General features: G+C 46.7%; 1 protein-coding gene across 1 annotated transcript in view; it reads right to left on the minus strand.

The window, feature by feature from the left end:
• Positions 1-18,756, minus strand: part of LOC128331057 (uncharacterized) — a 36,418-nt gene that overhangs the window by 13,304 nt on the left and 4,358 nt on the right. Inside the window, 3 exon segments of the mRNA XM_053264421.1 lie at positions 7,070-8,040; positions 13,998-14,124; positions 17,490-18,521. Of these exon segments, the coding sequence (XP_053120396.1) occupies positions 7,070-8,040; positions 13,998-14,124; positions 17,490-18,188 (1,797 nt within the window). The 5' untranslated portion in view covers positions 18,189-18,521.

Here is an 18,756-nt window from a genome sequence, read left to right on the forward strand (position 1 = left end):
ATCTCGTTCAGTCTGACCTCCGGCGGCAGCAGGCCCAGCCGCGGAGGCAAAGCCCAGGAGGGGAGAAAGAAAGTGGGGGAGGGGCAGAAGTGGCCGTGGGGAGGAGAGGCGGATGGGCCCCGAAGCGGAGACTGGGGTAGAAGGTGGGGAAGAAGAGGTAACAGCCGGCCCCAAAGAGCACACAGATGCTCTGTGGCCCATTCGGGCCTTCCCCCTCTGGCGCGGTGGCCATTTGGGAAGCCACCGCACCTACGCAATTGGCCTCTGCATGGTTTGTTTTTTAAAAAATGCTCACAAACACCCAACCCCAACCAAACCAGTGGTGGGGGGAGGTTCAACGGGGTGCCAGACCAAACTGGCCCGGTCCAGACTTGAACCAAACCAGCCGGTTCCGTGCATACCCCTACTGCAGTCTCCTTGAGGCAGTTGCAAGATGTCTCTGTTCAAAGCCAACATACAATGCAGCTCCACAGTCACCCCTACAATACTGAACCCACTCCCTGATCATCCTTATGATGACTATGCTATCTGCCTGCATAGATAGTTAGTCCATAGCACTTGGGGGAAGAACTGAGCCTTGTAGTGGTACTTTAGATGTAAATCCATCAGGTGTATTTGTAGGAAACACTTGATTTGGGACCTGTTGAATTTCTAACTGGACAGTGGCATTTTGGGGAAGCACTGTGCCTTGTAGAGATGCATGAGGCAGAAATTCATCAGGACCATATCTAGGAAGTGATTGGGGAAACTGCACCTGTTGAATTCCTGTCTGGTTGCATCCCTCCCCCACCCAATGTCCAACCAAAAGACCAAAGCAAAGTGTGAAGCCATTTCTGAAGCCAACATCATATACGAGACTGTACACAATCTTTACAATTTCTATGGTGCATAAGTGAAGAAGAGCATCTTAATTTGCAATTTCCATGCTTTTTACAAAGCAAGTGAAAATGTGAAGCCATCTTAACTCTCATCTTAAACTGAAGGGGTTTTTTAAATTATTGAATCATTCACATTTCTATGCCACAGCAAAAGGTTGAATCAATCTGTGTTCTGGGATGGAGGTCTGAAGATCACACGGCTCTCCTCAGTGGCAAAGGCTTTGCATTTTATGTTACCAGCAATGTCAGCTTGCATGCATGTAGAAAGGTAGTTACTGCCCCTATATTTGTGTGAATGGGAAGCTTGAATGCACTTGCAGGAGCTCTGGGACACGAAACAACACCACCCTGATGGAACATCGCAGAGCAAGACAACACATTTCTCAGTGTAGAGCAAACTATTTTAATGGTTGAAAGAAAGAAAAACAGAAATGTAACAGACTGTTTAAAATTGCAGCACTATATCAATAACACTTAACTGTATCCGGTAATGACCAGTTGTGATCACTCCGTATGATTTCTTTGTCACACTTTTACCATAGCCACAGTGCCCTGGCCTAATCTAAAATTTTGGTTTTTCACAGTGTTGTCTGCGGCCAACCACAACATTTTGTTGCTGGGTCCTAGGACGTTAAAGGCTCGATCCAGCCAACATTAAGTACTTTTAAATCCTGTTGCTTTCAACTAGAGAGATTCAAATATGTGTTCCTTTGCTTTCAACAGGATTTAAAGGCGTGTAATTGCCTAATGGCGCAGCAGGGAGATGACTTGATTATCAAGCCAGAGGTTGCCGGTTCGAACCCCTACTGGTATGTTTTCCAGACTATGGGAAACACCTGTATTGGGTAGCAGCAATACAGGAAGATGCTGAAAGGCATCATCTCATACTTCCCGTATTCTACCAAAGAAAAACCAAAGGGCTCTGTGGTTGCCAGGAGTTGACATCGACTCAGCGGCACACTTTACTTTAGGCCAGAGGTTCCCAAACTTGGCTCTCCAGATGTTGCCAATGGTCTGGGCCATTGTGGCTGGGGATGATGGAAGCTGTAGTCCAACATCTGCTGACCCGTTTGAGAACCCAGCCATCCTGCGCCCAGTTACATAGAAGCAAGCCCCACTGAATTCAATGAGGCTTACTTCTGAGTTAACATGCGTAGGGCTGGGCTCTTAAAATGTTTCACAGCCCTTTCAGCAGGTATATTATTTTTCCATAGGTTCCTTAGTTGGCTTCAAATCAGAAGTAAGCAGATCAAGGTTTCCTTGTAGATCACTAGATGGTTTGCAGTAGACCTGTAGTTTCTCAACTCTCAATTGTTCAGCAATAGCAGCCAGTAAAAGGTGTTTGGTCTCTTTAAATAGGCTGTTGGAATCCATATACAGGTGAAACTCGGAAAATTAGAATATCGTGCAAAAGTCCATTAATTTCAGTAATGCAAATTAAAAGGTGAAACTGATATATGAGACAGACGCATTACATGCAAAGCGAGATAAGTCAAGCCTTAATTTGTTATAATTGTGATGATCATGGCGTACAGCTCATGAAAACCCCAAATCCACAATCTCAGAAAATTAGAATATTACATGGAACCAAGAAGACAAGGATTGAAGAATAGATCAATATCGGACCTCTGAAAAGTATAAGCATGCATATGTATTCGGTACTTGGTTTGGGCCCCTTTTGCAGCAATTACTGCCTCAATGCGGCGTGGCATGGATGCTATCAGCCTGTGGCACTGATGAGGTATTATGGAAGACCAGGATGCTTCATTAGCGGCCTTCAGCAATTCTGCATTGTTTGGTCTCATGTCTCTCATCCTTCTCTTGGCAATGCCCCATAGATTCTCTATGGGGTCAGGTCAGGCGAGTTTGCTGGCCAATCAAGCACAGTACACTGTATACTTTTCGGAGGTCCGATATTGTTCTATTCTTCAATCCTTGTCTTCTTGGTTCCATGTAATATTCTAATTTTCTGAGATTGTGGATTTGGGGTTTTCATGAGCTGTACGCCATGATCATCACAATTATAACAAATTAAGGCTTGACTTATCTCGCTTTGCATGTAATGCGTCTGTCTCATATATCAGTTTCACCTTTTAATTTGCATTACTGAAATTAATGGACTTTTGCACGATATTCTAATTTTCCGAGTTTCACCTGTAATACTGTGTTTACATGAATAGAAGATGACTCTGAATTTAAGATGACCCCCTGATTTCTAGCATTATAGAGCTTGGGAAAACCTGGTCTGATTCAGGTAAACAGGGTAACTCAGATGTTGATTTCTGTTTTTATATCCAAGTCATAGCAGTGTATGGTTTATGGGACGTTAGGCAGTTGGTTCACCCATGAGCCACCATTTTTCTCTCTGGCTCCACCCCACCCCGCCATCACCACCATTTTGCACCTGGCTCCATTTAGTGGACCTTGGGGTTTTATTAAAAACAAAAACAAAAACTAGGCAGACTCTCAGTCTGCCCATGCCTAAGCAAAAGTAAGACATAAGAATTTCCAACTGGATACCTAACACTGAATTTTTATTTACAAAGTAAATATAAAGCTGCCAATGTTTTAAATCAGAGGCTCTCATGATATCCTGGTTAAGTCAGACCTTAAAAATAAAAGTTTTTAAAAAAAAACACCAAAAAACAAAACACCCTTGAGACAACTCCTAATATTTAGCTGTTCGCACTACAGACTCTCAGCTCTTGGTCTCCAAAATAAATAGCAGTGACTCCCAGATTGCCAAAGGTGTCCAACTGATACATGACCCAAAATGCTTGTAGACATTATCGTGTCTGTACACATATGCATACAATTCAGAAGGCAAATCCAGAGTGCAATTTTGGCAGAAATGGGCATACGCCAAATCTACACGTGGGACCTTTTTTGCACTAGGACACTGTCCAGTAGATTCCGCAACTGAATTTCCAAAATACATTGCAAATTTTCTTAATGTTGAAAAAGTGGTTTGCAAATTCAGCAAAAAAACTAAATGCTAGAGCTGCACCTCACTGGATCACACTTAATGGGGCCAATCCAATTAGCCCTCAATGGGCTAATCCAATTAGCCATTAGTTAGTTATCCAGTTATGCAGGTACATGGGGTGTGTGTGTACATACCAATATCTCTATATACCACCCCTGATGTTGCCTCTGACATTTTTCCTTATGTTGCAATACTGGGGAAATGCAGGTTTCCTTTTTAAGTGATGCTTATGGATCTTGCTGTATTCATCTCCAGGTATAAGCCATTGCCTGGATACGGCGAAGGGAATCTGAGGATGCAAAAGGGTGTGATGGGGAAGGAACAGAGCCACACCCAGTACATGGAGTTGTGCACACAGATGGTCAGTTTTGATAATACTGATCAATAACTGAAGATGAATGGATCCAGCACCCCTTTCCCACACTTAGTGGTGTAAGGAGTTGACAGTGCTGATCATCTGCTGGGCACAGAGAGATCCTGTGTGCTTTTTCTTCTGTGTGGCAATCTCTGTTTAATCACCAAAGTCTGAACACTTGACTTTTAGCATTTCTAAAAAAATTGGACCAATCACAGCAACTCTCATATTTCCCCTTCTGCCTCTGTTGCCTCCGGACTTAACTCCTGCCCTAAGATCTCCATTCTTCACCACAAGTATCGTTGGAAAAGTACAGTTTACTGTTTTGTTGGAAAAGTAACCATTATACCTTTTCTACCCAAAATTAAATATATACATATACACAATACCATAACTGCCATACCACTTCTACTAAAACAGTCAATTCTTTACACGTTAACTTAAAAAAACCCTACTAACTAAACCCTTTTCTCCTACAAAGACTGAGAGACTAACCAGAAATCTTGAGCTTGCCCTGCTCACCCACCAGTGAATGTAAACTGTATCTCACACCACAACAGAGCCCAGTTCATCCCCCTCCCTCCACAAATACCACATGAGAGACAGTGTGGGTGGGGGACAATCCTTAGCAGGATCTCTGTGGGCACATCTGATTTCCAACTGTAGCTTTTCAGCTGGTGTTGATGCCTAGAAAATGAACTGACTGGAAGTGGCTCTCCAAGGTTTTGGGCAGCAGTCTCTCTCAGCCCTACCTGGAGATGCCAGACTGAACCTGGGACCTTCTGGATGTAAGTATGCAGATGCTGATCCATGGAGCTTTCCCCTAAGGGGAAGATCTCACAGCACTCACATGTAGTCACCCATCCAAATGCAAACCAAGCCAGACCCTGCTTAGCAAAGGGGACAATTCATGCTCCGTACCACAAGACCATATCTAGGAATAGAGATGGATGGATGGAAAGCAACAGAGAGATGAAAGAGCAACTGTGGTGATGGAAAGCGGGGAAAGAAAGTAAGGAGGGGTGATTATTGACACTTTGAGAAGATGAAGGATTTTGCTCAACTTGCCACACACACACTCCCCACCACAGATCTGCAGTTTTATCTATCATGTTTCTCCAGGAATGCAGAGGCAGAACTCGGAGGAGGGGGAAAGCAACATCAAAATCGGCCCTTTGACAGCTGCCTTCATTGGAGGATGAATCCAGTTGAGTACATGTATTGGCACTTCAAAACACTGACAACAAATGCCTTCTACTCGTACAAGATGTTCTGCTGCATAAACTTAACTCTACAATAAAAACAGTTCTCTGTGTAGGACAATGTCCCTGGCTCTCCTTCAGGCAATTGTACAGGAAGGTGGGCTGGCGGTGGCTAGGGCAGGGCCACACAAATTTCTTCCCCCATCCTAACACAAATCTTGAATTATTCCTAGTCACTTATGGAGCACATTCAAATGGACCAAGTGCCCTAAAATCTTTACATGGTTTGTCCTTGCCACAAACTCTATGAGGTAGGCCCGTTATTCCCCTTTGACAGATGGGGAGCTCAGGGTTGAGAGAGTGTACCCTTCTCAAGGCCACACAGTGAATTCATAGTTGGGACAGATATTTGAACCCAGCACTCCTGTGCCTAAATTCACTAGTTCACATTAGCCCTGCAATTTAACAGGATCAATGCTCACAAACCACACAGCACTCCTATCGGCCGTATACTGAGCCCTCACTTCAGCTTGGGAATTTAGAAGGCAAATCTTGTCAGTTTGTGGGCAATGTAGTCCACAAAATGGGAGGTTGTGCAAAACCTTGCATGACCTGAGCACTAGTCACATGTTATGATCAACAGTCATACAATATGTGTACAGAGGTGTAGTTACTCACACGTTGTGTTGAATGCAGGTACAGTAGTACACTTCCTTTCTGCATCCTGCAATTTCAGGGGGCTTGTACTCAGATTCGCTTTCAGCATGTCGTTCACACAAAAACATGTATATGTGTACAGACACCTGAACACCCATAATGTCTGAATAGGGTCCTGGATTGGTATCCTTTTCCCAATTGCCTCAGAAAAGGCCCACTGCTCTAATAATGGCCCTGGGAAGAGATGACCCAGGATGCTCATAGGTAGGATATGATGGGGATGGCGATTTACTGTCTTCCACTCACCCACCCACCCACCTCTGCACCTACCAATCCGATCTTATTCTGCTTCCAAATATAAGAGGGTCTATTTTCTCCTTCCTGCTATGTTCAATTGTGTGCCAGGTAGACAGTATAGAAACTTAATCGTCACCTCTTGCCAAAGTTTTGCTGAATCAGTAGAGAGATACAATGGCACATGTTAGCCCCAAGCTTCCCACCCCCATGGATTCCTCTGCCCCCAGTTCCTCCTAACAGGGTAGTCCATGGAGACATTTCCCAGGTTCAGCTTCCTATCTGGCCAATCAGCAGCTGGCAGCTTCTCTTATAAAAGCTCTTGCTCCTCTCTCAGGCTGAACACAGGGAAAGACTAAGGAATCAGGGCTTGAATTCCAGTGGCAGTCACTATAGGGTGAAGAGAGCATCTCCAGATGCCCCCAAGAGTAATTTTTTTCACAGCAGAGAAGTCACTGGGGTAAAGATGAAGCAGATCACCACATCTTCTATTACATCCTGAGCCATGTTTCCCCACCACATACACCAGACAAGGTCCAGGTCTAGAGAGGGGTGGTGGGGGAAGGATGGTTGCTACCACAGATGAAGCATCTTCGTGATCTCTAGAAACTTCCTCCCTCAGTGAGGCCGAGTGTTGGGTCAAAAAAAGCTGGGAAGAAAAGGGGGAGGCTGGCTCTGTCTAGGTTCTTGAGGAGTCTCTCTCCTCCTCTTCTTTTTCTGAACTGTCTCCTTTCTCTTCTGTCTCACCAACTTTCAATTCGCTGTTTGCCTGCGGCTCCGTGGACACCACAGGCTTGCCTTTCTCTGCTGCCTTCTCTTTCGTGTGGATTCTCTGGTGCGTTACCAAAGCGCTCTTCTGCCTGAACCGTCTCCCGCACTCAAGGCAGCGATATGGCCGCTCTCCAGTGTGGATTCTCCGGTGTATGAGGAGATCTGAGAACCTGGTGAACCTCCTTTCGCATTCGTCACAGGGAAATGGCTTCTCCCCCGTGTGGATTTTCTGGTGCCGAGTGAGATCAGACGGGTAGCTGAACCTTCTCCCACACACACCGCAGCAAAATGGCTTCTCCCCAGAATGCGTCCGCTGGTGCGAAATAAGATTGGAGCGCTGAATGAAGCGTTTCCCACACTCCGCGCAGGAAAATGGCTTCTCCCCTGTGTGGATTCTCTTGTGTATCTTGAGCGTGGAGGAGGAAACAAACCGCTTCCCACATTCCAGACAGATGTAAGGTTTCTGGCCTGTGTGGATGCGCTCATGCACTTTAAGGGCCGACTGGTGGCTGAAGCACTGCTGGCAGTGAGAACAGCGATAGGGCTGCTCTCCCGAGTGGACTCTTTGGTGACTAACCAGAGAGGCTCGCTGGGCAAAGGATGCTCCACATTCAGTGCACATGTGCGGTTTCTCTCCCGTGTGAATTCTCTGGTGTCTAGTCAGGTGGGACAACTGGCTAAACCTCGTTCCGCACTCCATGCATCGAAAGGGCTTTGCTCCTGTGTGGATGTTCTCGTGCTTTGCCAGGTCCGACGGGCGTGCAAAGCATTTTCCACAGTCGATACACACGTGAGATTTCTCCTTCCTGGGAGTCATCCCAGGAGCAGTGCGTGTACCTTCTTCCCTGGATCCTTGATGCTGAAGTGACCCTCCAGCTCGGCTTGCGGCCTTGGCACCTATTGGATGGAGGAAGAGAAACCCAGAGATCATCACACAATTACTAGTGCCCAACTAGTAAACAACACTGAGAAATGAAACAAGCAAGAATTGTGGTGTTATCGTCATGCAATATCCACTGTTTTGTTGCACACATCGAAACCAGCTTAAACACACAAGCAAACCCACCCAATAAAGTATCAAGATAACTGTGAAGTACTGATTAAGAATTGTGTGTGCTTTTATATGTTGCTTGGTCTAGAGCAGGGGTTCTCAAACCATGGTAATGTTGCTGAACTACAACTATGGATTTATCTATCTATCCATCATATTTTTATACTGCCTAATATGTAAATTTCTAGGCGGTGTACAGATGATGTCACTGAACTACCACTCTCATCATTCCCAGACACAATAAATTGTAGCTGGGGGTGATGGGAGTTGTACTTCAGCATACGAATATGAATACGATGAATATTTATATGTCGCTTTTCAACAGAAGTCCCCAAAGCGGCTTACATAGATATAAACAAACAAAATGGCTCTCTGTCCCCAAAGGGCTCACAATCTAAAAATCAGCAACATCTGGCATGGAGTCCCATAGGCTGGGAACCCCTGGTCTAGAGGCTGTGTGAGTTAACCATGGCAACTGTTGTTAGGTACTGGGACTGAACGGTGACATTCTACAGAGTTGTGCTGTTGAGTCAGTTGGAAGTAGTGATGTGCATGGGCCGGTTCTAAAGGCCTGCGAACCAGTTTGCTGGAGTGGGGGGAGCGGTTTGTGGTTCGACGCTGAGGGGCGGGGGCTAAGAGCGGGGGAGGGTGCACTTATCCCTCCCACCGCTTTCCCCCCCTCCGGCGCTCCTTTTTTGAAAAGCATTTGGAGTGGCAGCGTACCTCCCTGCCGCCCGTTCCTCGGCAAAAAGCTTCAGAATGTGCGATTGCGCATGCGAACGGCACGCGTGTCGTGTGTGTGTCACGTGTGTGCATATGTCAGACGTGCGAGCGTTCGCGACATACACACGCAATGCTCGTGCGCACACATAATCGCACATTCTGAAGCCTTTTGCCGAGGTACAGGGGAAGGAGCAGCAAGGAGGTACGCTGCCGCCCCAAATGCTTTTCAAAAAAGGAGCGCTGGCGGGGGGAAAGCGGCGGGAGGGGTAAGTGCACCCTCCCCCACCCTTAAAGAGACCCCCTGCCCGGCTGCGAACCGGAACGCCGTGGTTCCGTGCACACCACTAGCTGGAAGTTAACTGTCAAAGAAGACGCTGGCAGAAAAGAACTCAGACTGAAGGACCGTAACTGTTGTGCTATAAACTGCATATTTCTTGGAAAAGATCATCTTTTGTTTGTTTTTGTGAAACAATACATCCTCTTTATATTTAAAGCATATGGACTTTCTCTATTGGAGTAGCACCCTATGCCTATAGTACTTCCCCTCTACTGAGGGGCAGTAAATGATATGGAAGAAGACTGTTGTAGATAAATGCTGGCAGGAATGATCACAAGAACGCATTTAAAAACAGTCTTGTAAAGAGCAGAATCATCTACAAAGTTCATTCTACTTATAGCCAGGGCTGAGCGCATACGTGCAATTCTGTGGGAGTGCAGAATGTCGTAATGAGTGCAAAATGTAGTTTCCTTGGAATCTCAGCTTTCTTTCCCTTTTTAAAAGCAGGTTTCTAGCCTTTAGGACTCCTCAAAAGACAGATTCAGAAGCGGCAAATGTGGGCAGTGCAGATTCCTACCAGCATGTCAAAAGCAAGAGAGATGGCTTAACAAGGCTTCCAGTCGTGGGGAAGAAGAGGGAGGAGTGTTGCTTAAGTTCTTTGTGTACCTCTAAGCCAACTGTATAGCTCTGTGTCCTGCTCTAAACAAGAACAATATTACACAAACCAAGAAAAATCCAACCTATCTCCATAATGTATGCAGGTGGCAGAAATCTGCTTCTTTTTGGCACAGGAATTGTATTACCAAGGTACATAATTGCATATTTAGCCTACTTTCCTCATGGAAAGTAGCCTTATGAGATGTGTGTGTGTGTGTGTGTGTGTGTGTGTGTGTGTGTGTCTCCTTTGTCCATGTAATGCTCCAAATTTTTTTTGGTTATATTTGATAGGTTCTTTAGCTTTTTATAATTTTCAGTTTTAATTTGAACCTAATAATGATTGTGATGATGATGATTAATCTGACAACTTTGTTTAATTTAGTTAATTTGTATCTTATGTCTATCTTATTGATCTGAGCCGCCACAAGCAGTAGTGCACTGGAGGGGTGGAGTATCTATATTATTAACAAGTAAATTTTAGCCCGTTGAATAACGGGCGCTAGGAAGGGAAGGGCAAATCAGCGGCCAGGCGGACTCTGGGGGAGCCGCTGCCGGTCTGGTCCGGGCTGCCCCCGCCTCACATTCCCGGCCGGTCTCCCCGGCCGGGCAAGGGCCCCAAGGACATCCAGCTGCCCGGCTTCGGCATCGGCGTCAGACCTCGGCGGCGGCTCCACCACCACCTCGGCCGGCTTCCCCCGCTGCCTCCTCCCCCCGCCCGGCTTCGGCAGCGCGGCCAGGCCGCGGCCATAGCTCCGCCGCCGCCTTGGCCGCGCCTCGGCCAGTGTCCCCGCCGCCGCTTACCCGGCTTCTTCGGGGCGGCCGCTTCTGGCCGCCCAAGATGGCCGCCGGGTCCTGTTGTTCGTGCCTCCCTTGCTCTGTTCTGGGCATCTGCTTCGCGCATGCCCAGAACAGGCAAGGCACGAACGCATGCTTGGTGTCCGTCCACGGACGGACACCAAGCATTTTATTAGAGAGGATTCTCCTGGGTGTGCCTTGGAATGTGTGACCCAGCGCCCAGCTGACTGGCTGGGCGGCGGAGGCACCTGATTGGCTGAGGCACACCCAGGAGGATTGGTTGCTGTGGCGGCGGCAACCGGTGGCGGAGGCCAGAGGCGGCGGCAGGCCCAGCCCGGCCACAGAGTCAAGGCCCATGAGGAGGGAAAGGGAGGGGGCAGAAGCGGTGGGGAGGAGAGGTGGCTGGGCCTGGCACGGGCCAGCCGTGCTTAGGAAGCGGAGATTGGGGCAGAAGGTGTGTGTGGGGGGGAGAAGTAACTGCCTGCCCCAAAGAGCATACAGATGCTCTGTGCGGGGTTGGCTAGTAAATATTTTAAATAAATAATGTATGTGCATGTCTATGTGTGTGTGTCCATTAGGGATGTATGAATCAGTTCTAATTAGAGCTGGTTCACACTTGAACCGGCTCGGTACAAGTACTTCGGCGGTGAACCAGACCGAGCCTCTCAGGCTGGTTTAAGGGTGGGTTTTTCCCCCTTCAATTTTTAGTCTTTAAAAAATGACTTACCACCCAGTGAGGGCAGTGGTGGCCTTTTGGGGGTCTCCAGCATCTCCCCCTCCCCCCGCCGGTATCCCACACGATTGGCTTTCTGTGAGTGTGCGACAGCCATTGTCAAGGCCACCGGGCATGCATGAGGCCCATTTGTGTGATCATGCGGCTGCTGTGCACTCATCCTGCGTTTTTGGTGGTCACACAAATGGCCTCCACGTGTTCACAGAGGGTAGAAGTGGACCATAGGAAGCTGGTGCCGGGGAGTGGGAGAAACACTGGAGGACGCCAAAGGCCACTGTTGCCCTTGCCGGGCAGTAAGTCATTTTTTAAAACTAAAAACAGAACACACACACACACCCTCGAACCAGGCCCAAACTTATTCTAATTCGAACTGAACCAGGCCCTGTTTGAGGGATAATCTCAATGTGTATTTCAGGCTTGATGCAATCAGTTGCATCAAGCTTAGTACAAACCTCCATGTGGGACCTGGATCTCTGAATGGATCCCCTACTGATTCCAAGGCCCCCTTAAAGAGCACGGAGCCCTGCTACAGTCCAGCACCATCTTGAAAGGTGCACCTGAAAGCCTCCCATCGCACCCTCCACTTGATGTCCCAGAGAAGGGGGTGGAGTGGATTGCAAAAACAAGAGGGCCAGGGCTGAGGCTCAATTCACACATGCAACCTGAGGCACAGTAGCTGCTTTCCTCAGAAAAGCCCGAGGAACAAGAGACATCATTGCTGATGCACGCTGGATAATTGAGAAAGCCAAAGAATACCAGAAAGAATATGTGCTTTATTGACTACAGAAAAGCCTTCGATTGTGTTGACCATGTCAAGTTGTGGAATATCCTTAGGAAAATGGGCATCCCAGAACATCTCATTGTTCTCATGAGAAACCTATACACAGGACAGGAAACCACAGCCCAGACAGAACATGGTGAAACAGACTGGTTCCAGATCGGCAAAGGAGTAAGACAAGGCTGTATACTTTCTCCTTCTTTATTCCATTTATATGCTGAACATAGAGAAGCTGGATTGGAAGAAGATGAGCGTGGTTTTAAATTTGGAGGAAGAAACATCAATAACCTGTGCTATGCTGATGACACCACCCTGATAGCTGAGAATGCAGATGATCTGCAAGCTCTAGTAATGAAAGTCAAGGAGCACAGTGAAAAAATGGGACTACAATTAAATATAAAGAAGACTAAACTAATGACAATGGGTACAGCAAGCAGCCTCAGAATTGACAATGAATACACTGAAGTGGTGGATAACTTCTGCCTTTTAGGATCGACCATCAACAGTAAAGGATACAGCAGTCAAGAAATATGCCGCAGACTAGCACTTGGTAGGGTAGCAATGAAGGCCTTGGAAAGGATATTTAGATGCCATGACGTGTGTACACCTACAAAGATTAGAATTGTTCAGACAATGGTTTTTCCAGTGACACTCTATGGATGTGAAAGCTGGACTTTGAAGAAGCAAGACAGAAAAGGCATTGACGCTTTTGAACTTTGGTGCTGGAGAAGACTTTTGAGGATACCATGGACAGCCAGGAAAACAAACAAATGGATTATAGAACAAATCAATCCAGAATCTTCACTCGAGACACAAATGACCAGGTTCAAACTATCATACTTTGGACACATTATGCAAAGATCCAGCTCCCTTGAGAAGTCCATAATACTGGAAAAAGTTGAAGGAAAGAGAAGAAGAGGACGACCAGCAGCAAGGTAAGAGATGTAAGCCCAGAGACACAAGTTTTGGGCGGTATAGAAATATGATTGGTTGATTGATAAATAAATAAATGTGGAAGGACTCGATTACGACAGCAATGAATGCACCACTGAGAGACCTTAAAGGCCAAGTTGAAGACAGATCATCCTGGAGAGAGTCTATTTATGTGGTCACTAAGAGTCGACACCGACTTGACAGCACTTAATCAGCTGCTTTGAAATATACTGAGACATTTCCACATAGAATGTAGAAATAAATGAAAATACTGTTTATCCTTAAAATACTTCAGAGATCTTTGGGCTTGTTTTCACAATGAAAATCAGGGTAGGAAGAGCTGAGCTTCAAGCCTTGTGAACGCTCCCCCAAAACATCAAGGCAGTAGGAGGGAGAAGTGATCGTCTGCTAGCCATGATCTGTGTAGGATGGTAGTGGTCCACTTGTCATCTTGTGTACCCAACACTGTAGCAAGGGTTGAGGAAACCCATGCCCCACACAGCCCTACCCAGAACGGGTTAGCACATGATCACCTTCCCTTCTTCCTCAATATTTGCCGACACACAATCATTTCTTGGGAGTGTAAACAGGCCTTGAAGTTTGGCTGGATGTTCCGCCTAACTCGATTTTGATTGTGAAAACAAGCCCTTTATCTCCCCTATTTTCTCCCCCCACCCCACAACAGGCCTTCTCTAGTTAAGTTAACAGCAAACTAGCTGTTGACAACGAACCATTCTCTAGTTAAGCATCCTTCTACTTATTCTCCAAATCCTTTCCAATTCATCAAGATCCCTTCCTCAACAATGGTGCACAGAACTAGACACAATTCTACCTATGTGGCCCTTAAGGTACATCAAACTGAGCAAGACTATTCACATCCAGCAGCAAAAGGAAGTAAAAGCCTTACCTAGCAAGCTGACCTTCCCGTTATCCTGCTGCCTGGCCTCCTTTGCCAACTGCCTCTGTCTGGCATCCGACACAGTCCTCTGGCCTTCCAAGAGATTTATAGCTGCCCCCTGCAATGAATCAGGGCCCTGAAAATAAATCAAACGTCAACATTCAAGTGTCCATCTTCCAAAATATAATTTAACAAAATAGTACTGCATTTTCCAGTGGGTGGTCCGAGAGAATCAAAGGTGTTATTTGACAAAAAAGCTGCACGGCAAAATTTATTTATTTATTTATTGTTAAATTTATATACCGCCTTTCATTAAAACAATCCCAAGGCATTTTACAGCAAAATTTAAAAACAAGATTGTAAAAAAGACACAAAATATTAAGCTAAAAATATAAATCAAATCTGATTTTTTTTTAAAAAGCATAAAAGCAGTATAGAGTACAAAGAGCAGCAACAGAGACAATCAAATAAAAGCCTGGGTAAAAAGCCACGATTTAACATGCTTTCTAAAAGCTGTGATGGAGACCAAGGAGCAAACAGCACCGGGAGAGCATTCCAGAATCTGGGGGCAGCAACAGAGAAGACCCTGTCCCGCATACATGACAACCGAGCCTCCCTCATTAAGGAATCATTACAGGGGCGTAACTACCATTAGGCAAGGGGAGTCAGCTGCCTGGGGGCCCCCACGCCTCGAGGGGCCCCCCAGAAGCAAGTCACATGACTATATATTGTGAAGTGTGTGTGTGTGTGTGTGTGTGTGTGTGTGTGTGTGTGTGTGTGTGTATCAGCGAGGGGCCCATTTTAAAATTTTGTCTCTGGGCCCACTCCAGCCTTGCTACGCCCCTGAATCATTATATGAATCAAAATGCCTACCAGAACACAGAGCTCCTTGTAAGTTTTTCTTCCCCACTTCCAGAATGCATTTTATTGACCCAATATGTCCATCATAACAATTTAAAAGACCGAAGTATGCATGGGCAGCCAATGTGGTGTAATCATTAAGAGTGTTGGGCTAGGAGCAGAAAAATCTGAGTGTAAACCCCCCAATCAGCTGTGAAGTTCATTGAGTGACCTTTGCCAATCACTCTTTCTCAGCTAACCTACTTGACAGGGTTGTTGTGAGGATACAGTGTTGGGGCGGGGGCTGAGGGAGAGAGAGAGAGATTGAGAAGAGAACCTTGCATATCATCACAGGATACAACCGACCACCATATTTATCTGAATCCAAGACTAGGTTTTTTCTGATGTTAGAAATCGGAGGGTCCTCTTTCTTCTGGTTAAGTACAGGTATAGCCTGCATTTAACCTCTATTTTTAAAGATTTTTAATCTAAATTCAGAATCATCTTCTATTTGAGTAAATACAGTAATAATTAAATAATATATGTTACGGTTTCTCTAGTTCTGAGAAAAAAGAAAAGTCTAGATGCTCCCTAAGAACCTGTTTACACAAACAACAGGTCATAAGGGGAAACTGCTCCTGGATTTCACCACTATAGGCATGGGATTTCATAACTGACTTCGGGACATCCCGGAGACCAATCTGGCAGCAGCATTCTGAACCAAATGCAGTTCCTGGACTATGTAGAAAGGCAGCCCCATGTAGGGTGCATTTCAGTAGTCAAGTCTGGAGGTTACCAGCATGTGCACCACCATTACTGCCTGTAGGCAGGCATTTAAGGGGCTAATGCCATTTCCTGATATTGATGACAAGGAGAAACAGATTTGGGTGTCATCAGCATAATGATAACACCCAACACCAAATCCCCTGATGACCTTACCAGTGGTTTCATGTAGATCTTAAAAAGCACTGGTGACAGAATGGAGCTCTGGGGGACACCATATAGTAGCTCCCATTTAGAAGAGCAACTGTCGCCAAGCACCACCATCTGAAATCTACCTGAGTCATAGGAGCGGAACCACTGTCCTATCTCAAAATCCCTCAGGCGATCCAGAAGGATACAATAGTCAATGATATTGAAAGCCGCTGAGAAATCCAAAATAACCAGCAGAGTCACACTCCCTCTGTCACTTCCCTGGAGAAGGTCAACCAAGTCCATCTAAATCCCATAGTCCACCCTAAAGCCAGTTTGAAATGGGTCTAGATAATCAATTTCCACCAAGATTGCTTGGAAATGGTCAGCCACCACCTTCTCAATCATCTTGCCCAACCATGGGAGGTTGGTGACTGGCCTATAATTATCCATCACCAGGAGATCCAGATTGGGCATCTTAAAAGGGGGTCTAACCACTGCCTCCTTCAAAGATGAAATCTTTTACCTCCCTGCATGATGAAATCAGCCATGTTGGACAAGGATCCAAAGAGCAGGTAGCAGGCTGTACCGCTCCAAGCAGCTTGTCTACATACTCAGGAGTCAAAGAACTCATTGAATGCGTCAGAGTGAGAAATTTACAGAAACACAAAGGGTTTGAATGAAAACCCTAAAAATTCAGAAGAACTCTGCTGGACAGGAACTTGCAGACATGATACATGCAGAATAGAATTGCTTCCTTGCTGCACATATTGCCACAGCATAGGCCATCAATTGGGTTCGATGCTGTGTCTTATCAAATTCAAGATGAGTCCTCCTCCATTTGTGCTCCAGTTGTCTACCTTGCCACTTCAGCTCTGTGGTTCTTCTGTATACCATGGAGCTGATTTTGAAGCGGGTCAGAGAGGACGCTTAGGAGCAATCATGTCTACTGCCCTTGTAAGTTACCTCTTCCAGGAATCCACCAGGGCATAGACAGAATCACCAGCAGAACCAACTCCAAAACCCTCCAAGGCCCTTTGGAATCCTCCTGGATCCAACAGCCTTCCTGAGCAGGCAGAACCAACTACTGCCCTGATCCAAGCAGAAGACCAAATCCAGCATGTGACCAGCAACAAGAGTAGGTCCTAGGACTAATTGGGACTAAACCAGTTTACCATAGAATTAATTCGGCCAATAGATAATGAGGGGATTCTCACGATCAGGCAAAAGCGGGCTAAGGGAGCCTAGCCTGTTTTTGCCCAATCGTCTGCTGCCACAGGAGCCACGCAGCTCCTGGCAGCAAACCCTCCTAATTCCCCCTCCCCTTAGACGAGTTTAGCAGAGCGAGCACTCCACTAACCCCATCTTTTCAATTGTGTGTTGCTGTGGCGTGCCTCAGCGCCGCGGCAACACAAGAGAAGACTCCCCGCAGGGAGGCTGAAACAAGTCTCCTGGTCCTGAGGGTCTCTCCAGGATGCCCCGCGCACTTGCATGGGGCATCCTGGAACTTCTGGAAGCTGCGCAGTCCTCAATCCCCGCAGCCCCCACCGGCTCCGTGACAGATCCAGCAGTCGTGTGGGCGGCTGACCTGGCCACCCAAGGCTGCTTTTGTGCTCGTCTGCGCTAAGCCCACTCTCCCCGCAAACCCCTTCCTGGCGAGTCTCACTGATCGTGAGACTCGCCTCAATGTGTAAACAAGTTCTCCATGTCCTGTACCTGACACAGGTTCTTCATTTTCAACTCCCTCACCTGTGGTTTGGTTTGCAAGCTCTCCTGCTGCCTCAAAAGGAATCCTTCAGCCAAAGCTACCGCCTGAGCACAAGTCTCAGGGCCACGCTCTCGGACTCGGTTCTGAATTTCCTTGGGCAAGACTGTCAAGAACTGCTCTAGGATCAACAGTTCCAAGATCTGCTCCTTGGTGCGGCTCTCCGGCTCCAACCAGCGATGGCAGAGTTCCCGCAACCGACTGCAGACTTCACGAGGCCCCTCAGCTTCTTGGTAGCGGAACTGGCGGAAGAGCTGACGCTGCAGCTCAGAACTGCTTGAGTTTCCTCTCAGGGCACTGGCTTTAGCCTTCCCATGGTCCCCCTTGTCTCTGGCATTCAGGGTACTTAGGGCCTGTTGTGCTTCAGCACTGAGGGTGGGCATGAGGCGGCTCATTCCTTCCCTAGACCACTGGCAGGCCCCAACCACACGGTCAAATGTGGCCAGGTCATCCCATGAAGTTAAATCCGGCAGCTGTGATGTTCCCCACCCTGAAGAGGGATATTGGACTGTTTTCAAGTATTCTTGCCACTGGGCTTCCAAGCGTTGGGGTATCCCTTCCTGTCGTGGTGTTGTCCATCGTGATAGATCCCGGGCAGTACCAGACTGTACTGAAAATGTGTCTCTTCCTGAACCTCCAGATCCCTCCCCTGACTCGGAGCCCGTTCGGGCCTGCTCCTCCATTTCCACTATGTGCTGTGCTCACGTTCACAGTTCCCTTGTGCGGAGGTCCACGTCTGCAACCTCTCCTTCTAGTCAGCCATTTTATTTGTCTAGGGTTGGCCTGCTCTCAACTCAAGCGCTCAAACCTCAGTTCTTTCTTTCAATCACATGTTTCGCAGCCCAAAAACCGTGAAGGAAGAATCCATGTTCTGGACCATTAGCTCAAGCCACCTCCCACTCTGTGGACTGAGTGAACCAGACCCTTTCAGTCACCCAGAAGCCTCGGCTGACTAAAGGCAAAACAGCTGAACCTGGAACCTAGAGATTTCTCATCCAAAGAGCTGTTGGTCATTCCTGAGGTAAAACAGAACACAACGGAAATTAGTTCAAGGTGTACCAATACCTTACAATTATAAAACAATTTATAAGCAACTAGATTTTAACTAATAAAGGCTCTGGAAACCAATTACACGAGGAAACATATAATATGGCAACATGAAAAGAACTCTGTTTTTGTTTGTTTTTAAAAGCAAGCTTCTAATCCTTATTTGCATACATGTATATGTTTTAAACCACCCAGAAAGCTGTG

Source organism: Hemicordylus capensis, chromosome 6 (genome assembly GCF_027244095.1).
Source record: "Hemicordylus capensis ecotype Gifberg chromosome 6, rHemCap1.1.pri, whole genome shotgun sequence".
NCBI classification, from domain to species: Eukaryota; Metazoa; Chordata; class Lepidosauria; order Squamata; family Cordylidae; genus Hemicordylus; species Hemicordylus capensis.